This window comes from Penaeus vannamei, chromosome 41 (assembly GCF_042767895.1).
Source record: "Penaeus vannamei isolate JL-2024 chromosome 41, ASM4276789v1, whole genome shotgun sequence".
Taxonomy (NCBI): Eukaryota; Metazoa; Arthropoda; class Malacostraca; order Decapoda; family Penaeidae; genus Penaeus; species Penaeus vannamei.
In genome coordinates this window covers 20,112,677-20,119,973 of record NC_091589.1, presented here as the reverse complement: position 1 = coordinate 20,119,973, position 7,297 = coordinate 20,112,677, and the positions used below count along the sequence as shown (strand labels likewise).

The 7,297-nt window shown below is 42.5% G+C and overlaps 1 protein-coding gene across 1 annotated transcript; it reads left to right on the top strand.

The window, feature by feature from the left end:
- The first annotated feature begins 1,324 nt into the window (after positions 1 to 1,324).
- LOC138860530 (uncharacterized) lies at positions 1,325 to 3,535 on the top strand. The gene is made up of 2 exons (XM_070118120.1): positions 1,325 to 1,952; positions 3,090 to 3,535. The coding sequence occupies exons 1-2, from the start codon at positions 1,325 to 1,327 to the stop codon at positions 3,533 to 3,535; spliced, it is 1,074 nt and encodes a 357-aa protein (XP_069974221.1).
- Positions 3,536 to 7,297: the final 3,762 nt, after the last annotated feature.

Here is a 7,297-nt window from a genome sequence, read left to right as displayed (position 1 = left end):
AATGATGATAATGTTAATGATAATGACTATTATTGTTATATTGGTAATGATATTGATGATAATGATGATAATAGAAATGATAATATCAATAATAATAGCATTAATATTATTATCAAAATGATAACAATAATACTCATACCATTAGAAGTAATGATAAAGGTAATAGTGATAATAATAATGATAATAACAATGATAATAATAAGAATAACAATGATAATGAAAATTATTTAAAAAAATATTATCATAATGATAATAATTACAAAAATTATAACAAAAACAAACAATAATAAAGATGATGACGAAGCTAATGATAATAATAATGATAGAAATACTAATGATGTCAATAACAATAACAACAGCAACAACAATTTCAACAACAAAAGAAAACCTACGGAATTGCACATCCGAAAATACCGCAGCACATGAACCGCCCAAAATGACAGCGAGAAAAAGCCATTTGAATTGAACAAACCAGTTCCATAGTTGCAAATATTGCCGCAGTTGCATTGCTGTTAACTCTATTAATGGCTTATGTGATGGAGATAACAATATTTACTCTCTGAATCACTTGGAAAATTAAATATTGGCCAAGGCTGGCATTACGACCGGTCCAAAGCATGAGAGATATCAATGTGAAATATATCTATATACTGCTGACAAACAATGCAGCATAGTATATCATACGTAAACAAAGTAATTGGTGATATACTGGGTCTCTTTACGCACAGTCTAGTCTTGTATACCTGATGCATACATGGTGCGCGCTCACATACTAACAGATTCACAAATTGTAATGGTAATACGAAAATGGTAATGATGATGATAACGATAATAAGGCTAATGATGATAATACTAATAATGATAATGATAATAGTGATGATGATGACAATGATAATAATAGTAGTAATGGTAATAATAACAATTATAGCAACACTAACAAAATTAATGATAAGTATGATGATGATGATGATAATAATAACAACAGTATAACAATGATGATTATGAAAATGATAGTAATGATAAGTAATAATGATAATAGTAATACTAATAACAATGATGATGATAATAATAATAATAATAGTAGTGAAAATAATGATGATAAAAATAGTAACAATATCAATAATGATTCCAATAGTAATGATGATAATAAAAAATAATGACCAATATAATAATTACACTGATAATAAAGACAATACTTCAACTCGATTACCTACCCCACCACACATGCACACACCCGCAAACAAACACACAAACACACACAGACACACAAACAAACAAACACAGGGACCCCCGCAGCACGACCCCCACCCCTCAGTGTGTCTCCATGACCCCGAAATCCCCCGCAACCTCATCGCTTCCTCCTCCATCATTCCAGGGAGGATTTCCAGCTGATAATCTCATCTTCCTGATCACTTCCATCGCTACGCCAACAACTCATTTCTCCAACAACTCGCTTCTCCAACAACTCGCTTCTCCAACAACTCGCTTCTCCAACAACTCGTTTCTCCAACAACTCGCTTCTCCAACAACTCGCTTCTCCAACAGCCTCTCGCTATCTCCAAGCAACTCGCTTCTCCAACAACTCGCTTCTCCAACAACTCGCTTCTCCAACAGCTCGTTTCTACAACAACTCGTTTTTCTCCAACAACTCGCTTCCACTCCAGTAACAACTTCAACTTCTCCAACAACTCGCTTCTCCAACAACTCGCTTCTCCAACAGCTCGTTTCTCCAACAACTCGTTTCTCCAACAACTCGCTTCTCCAACAACTCGCTTCTCCAACAACTCGCTTCTCCAACAACTCGCTTCTCCAACAGCTCGTTTCTCCAACAACTCGTTTCTCCAATAACAACTCAGCTTCCTCCAACAAGCTCGTTTTTTCTCCAACAACTCGCTTCTCCAACAGCTCGTTTCTCCAACAACTCGCTTCTCCAACAACTCGCTTCTCCAACAGCTCGTTTCTCCAACAACTCGCTTCTCCAACAACTCGCTTCTCCAACAACTCGCTTCTCCAACAACTCGCTTCTCCAACAGCTCGTTTCTCCAACAACTCGCTTCTCCAACAACTCGCTTCTCCAACAACTCGCTTCTCCAACAGCTCGGTTCTCCAACAACTCGCTTCTCCAACAACTCGCTTCTCCAACAACTCGCTTCTCCAACAGCTCGTTTCTCCAACAACTCGCTTCTCCAACAACTCGTTTCTCCAACAACTCGCTTCTCCAACAACTCGCTTCTCCAACAACTCGCTTCAACAACTCGTTTCTCCAACAACTCGTTTCTCCAACAACTCGCTTCTCCAACAACTCGTTTCTCCAACAACTCGCTTCTCCAACAACTCGCTTCTCCAACAACTCGTTTCTCCAACAACTCGCTTCTCCAACAGCTCGTTTCTCCAACAACACGCTTCTCCAACAACTCGTTTCTCCAACAACTCGCTTCTCCAACAACTCGCTTCTCCAACAGCTCGTTTCTCCAACAACTCGCTTCTCCAACAGCTCGTTTCTCCAACAACTCGCTTCTCCAACAACTCGCTTCTCCAACAACTCGCTTCTCCAACAACTCGCTTCTCCAACAACTCGCTTCTCCAACAGCTCGTTTCTCCAACAACTCGTTTCTCCAACAACTCGCTTCTCCAACAACTCGCTTCTCCAACAACTCGCTTCTCCAACAGCTCGTTTTACTACCAACAACTCGCTTCTCCAACAACTCGTTTCTCCAACAGCTCGTTTCTCCAACAACTCGCTTCTCCAACAACTCGCTTCTCCAACAACTCGCTTCTCCAACAACTCGCTTCTCCAACAACTCGTTTCTCCAACAACTCGCTTCTCCAACAGCTCGTTTCTCCAACAACTCGCTTCTCCAACAACTCGCTTCTCCAACAACTCGCTTCTCCAACAACTCGTTTCTCCAACAACTCGCTTCTCCAACAACTCGTTTCTCCAACAACTCGCTTCTCCAACAACTCGTTTCTCCAACAACTCGCTTCTCCAACAACTCGTTTCTCCAACAACTCGCTTCTCCAACAACTCGCTTCTCCAACAACTCGCTTCTCCAACAGCTCGTTTCTCCAACAACTCGCTTCTCCAACAGCTCGTTTCTCCAACAACTCGCTTCATCCAACAACTCATTTCTCCAACAAACTCGCTTCTCCAACAACTCGTTTCTCCAACAACTCACTTCTCCAACAACTCACTTCTCCAACAACTCAACTTCTCCAACAGCTCGTTTCTCCAACAGCAACTTCTCCAACAACTCGCTTCTCCAACAATCTCGCTTCTCCAACAACTCGCTTCTCCAACAAGCTCGGTTCTCCAACCAACTCGCTTCTCCAACAACTCGCTTCTCCAACAACTCGCTTCTCCAAAGCAGCTCGTTTCTCCAACAACTCGCTTTCTCCAACAACTCGATTTCCTACAACAACTCAAGCTTCTCCAACAACTCGCTTCTCCAACAGCTCTGTTTCTCCAACAACTCGCTTCTCCAACAACTCGCTTCTCCAACAACTCGACTTCTCCAACAACTCGCTTCTCCAATAACAGCTCGTTTTCTCCAACAACTCGCTTCTTACTCCAAAACAACTCGCTTCTCCAACAACTCGCTTCTCCAACAACTCGCTTCTCCAACAACTTGCTTCTCCAACAACTCGCTTCTCCAACAACTCGCTTCTCCAACAACTCGCTTCTCCAACAGCTCGTTTCTCCAACAGTTCGCTTCTTTGTCTGCCTGTCTGCCTTTATCTTTTTCTGTCTTTCTTTCTCTCTCTCTCTCTCTCTCTCTCTCTCTCTCTCTCTCTCTCTCTTCTCTTTGCTCACTCTCTCTCTCTCTCTCTCTCTCTCTCTCTCTCTCTCTCTCTCTCTCTCTCTCTCTCTCTCTCTCTCTCTCTCTCTCTCTCTCTCTCCAACAGCTCGCCTCTCCAACAGCTCCAACAATACTACCGCTTTCTCCACCTCTGTACTCACTCGTATTGCGTATGCATGAGGCGTGGATGTCCCTGGGATTCTAGAGTGGGTTGGCTGGGCCAGATGTCTTTCTTCTGTTTTCTTTTTTTCTCTGTCTGTCTGTCTGTTTATCTTTGTCTGCCTGTTTGCCTTTGTCTTTCGCTGTCTTCTCTCTCTCTCTCTCTCTCTCTCTCTCTCTCTCTCTCTCTCTCTCTCTCTCTCTCTCTCTCTCTCTCTCTCTCTCTCTCTCTCTCTCTCTGTATCTCTCTTTCTCTCTTTCTCGCTCTCGCTCTCTTTATCTCTCTCTCTCTCTCTTTCTCTCTCTTTCTCTCTCTCTCTCTCTTTATATATATTCTTTTTCTCTCTCTACTCTCTCTCTCTCTCTCTCTCTCTCTCTCTCTCTCTCTCTCTCTCTCTCTCTCTCTCTCTCTCTCTCTCTCTCTCTCTCTCTCCCTCATCCCTCTCCCTCTCCCTCTCCCTCTCCCTCTCCCTCTCCCTCCTTCTCCCTCTCCCTCCCTCCCCTCCCTCACCTCTCCTCCCCCCTCTCCCTCTCCCTTTCCTTCCCTCCCTCTCTCTCTCACTCCCTCCTGCTCTCACTCACTCTCTCTACTTTTCTATCTATCTATCTATATCTCTCTCTCTCTCACTTGGCACAATATTGTAAGCATTCTGAACGCTGACGAAGAATGAGTGAAGGGATAATGTGACTATTGTCTGTTTGTTTGCTTTTACGTTCCTTTGCCGCTAAGCAACCGTATCTACCCGATCCTTGAAAACAAAACAAAAGAAAAAAATGAGAGAAAAAAAAACCTCTCCTTGTAACTTAACAGAGCCCCCCCCCCCCCCCGGGCCACTGAAGGAGGAAAAAAGGGGTGTTCTCCTCTGCTTTCCCTCCCCTCTTCGCTCGCCAAGGGGAGACATGCCCTTTCATCCCCGTTTGTATGGCTCGCTTCTCGACCTTCTTCGCTTCCTTCCACTAGAACGTCACTTGACCTTTCTGGAAGACTTAGAGCAGCGAGAAATTACCCCTCTTCAACATCTCTTGTGTTTGTTTGTAAGGGTATGTACGTTTGTGAGTGTTTGTGTTTGCTTACTTGTGTGTGTGTTGTGTGTTGTGTGTGTGTGTTGTGTTGTGTATGGTGTGTGTGTGTTGTGTGTGTGTGTGTGTGTGTGTTGTGTGTGTGTGTGTGTGCTTGTGTGTGTGTGTATGTGTGTGCGTGTGTGTGAAAAGGCGAACGGAAAGATGGTTAGATAGATATATCGACAAGGATGATGGGGGTAATGATCACGAAAATAGATGAATATTTGTACCTTTTCCATCCCTCTCCACTCCTTTCTAACGATCGACTTTCTGTGTGTGTGTGTGTGTGTGTGTGTGTGTGTGTGTGTGTGTGTGTGTGTGTGAGTGTGTGTGTGTGTATCTGTCTGTCTATCTATATATCTATCTAGATAGCTGTCACATTCTCTCTTTCTCCCCCTCTCTCCCCCTAACTCTCCTTCTGTCTCCCTCTCCGTCCTCGTCTCTCTAACTCTCTTTATGCCTCTCTGTCCGCCTCTAACTCTTCCTCTCTCCCTCTCTCGTTTTTATATCACACTTTATGGTTTTAGTTCCCCAACAAAAGATATAACCCTCTTAAAACTAACATCTCCGCAGCCCATCATATCTCCCCGGGCGAAGAGTTTGCACCATTAAGACGCGACTGATGGATGTACGACATAACGAGCAGCCGTTATTCGAAGCCACTCTTTCTGGCTTTCGTTAAAACCGTTAAAACCGTTAAAAAACGTTGAAAACCGTTAAAGCCGTTGCTGGAGTTCCCTGAGCGAGGAGGTTCTGAAATGGAATAAATTTGACTTCAATTCGCAGTTCTTAGCATGCAAGCGACACCCGAAATCGAAGAACGAGAATCACCAGCAAGCACAGGTGGTTGAGATTAATGCTTTTGCAGTTGGCAATGCACACACGTCCCCCTCCATTTGGGTTGCTTGCCAACTGCGTTCCTGGGGTACGTGAATACAAGAGAGGGGCTATTCTCTCTCTCTCTCTCTCTCTCTCTCTCTCTCTCTCTCTCTCTCTCTCTCTCTCTCTCTCTCTCTCTCTCTCTCTCTCTCTCTCTCTCTTTCTCTCTCTCTCTCTCTCTCTCTCTCTCTCTTTCTCTCTCTCTCTCTCTCTCTCTCTCTCTCTCTCTCTCTCTCTCTCTCTCTCTCTCTCTCTCTCTCTCTCTCTCTCTCTCTCTCTCTCTCTCTCTCTCTCGCTCGCTCAGCTCGCTCACTTACTCTCACTCTCTGTTTGCATTCTCACTCTCCCACTCACTCACTCTCCTCCCCCCTCTCTCTCAATCTCTCTCTCTCACTCACTCAATCTCTCTCTCTCTCTCTCTCTCTCTATATATATATATATATATATATATATATATATATATATATATATATATATATATATATATATATATATAAAATATTGCTCCCTAATATATCTCTCTCTCTCTCTCTCTTTCTCTCTCTCTCCGTCTCTCCCTCCCTCCCTCCCTCTCTCTCTCTTTCTCTCCGTCTCTCCCTCCCTCCCCTCCCCCCCCCTCTCTCTCTCTCTCTGGAGAAAAGAAAATGCACAGGACTAGAAGATAATTAACCGAGAAGGAAGCGAGAGGAGAGAGAGCGGTGCCGCCTGTTAAGACCACTCCAACCACCTTGCTAAATGAGCAAAATGGAGCAAGAATATCCCCTTTTTACCGCTGACCTTTGACCTTTGTTTTTTTTTTCTTTTTTTACTTCCAGCATCACCGTGACTCATCTTTCTCTCGCCATTTTTTTTCGTTTTTCGTTTTTCGCTTCTTCTTCCAAATTGGAGGAGGTCATTTTGCACATATGCCGGTTCAGTATAGTCATAGTAAAAATGATGAGGATAAATAAAACAGAAATAATTATAATAAGGCTGATAACCATAATAGTAATGATGCTAAAAATTATAGTAATGATAACAATAACAATGATAATGATAATGGTAATGATAATAATAACAACAGCAATAATAGTAATAATAATAATGGTAATCATAGCAATAATGATAATGATAAAAATGATGATAATGATAACAATAGCATGATACTATGTAAAACAACAAACACACTAGCAATACAATATACACCAAAAGTAGGATAGATAGCTTATATTTCTTCACCAGAATTTCCTGCCTAATAAACGTTGATTTTTAATGACGTTAGTACGAAGGTGGGTTAGCTCTTTCTTGACCACGTTTAGGATCCAGTCTTCTAATGTTCTCATCGGTAACTTTAATGAAATGATTTTACATTCGATCATCGTTAAGAGGTGTGTGTTTTCTATTATTTTGTTTTCTTGTTG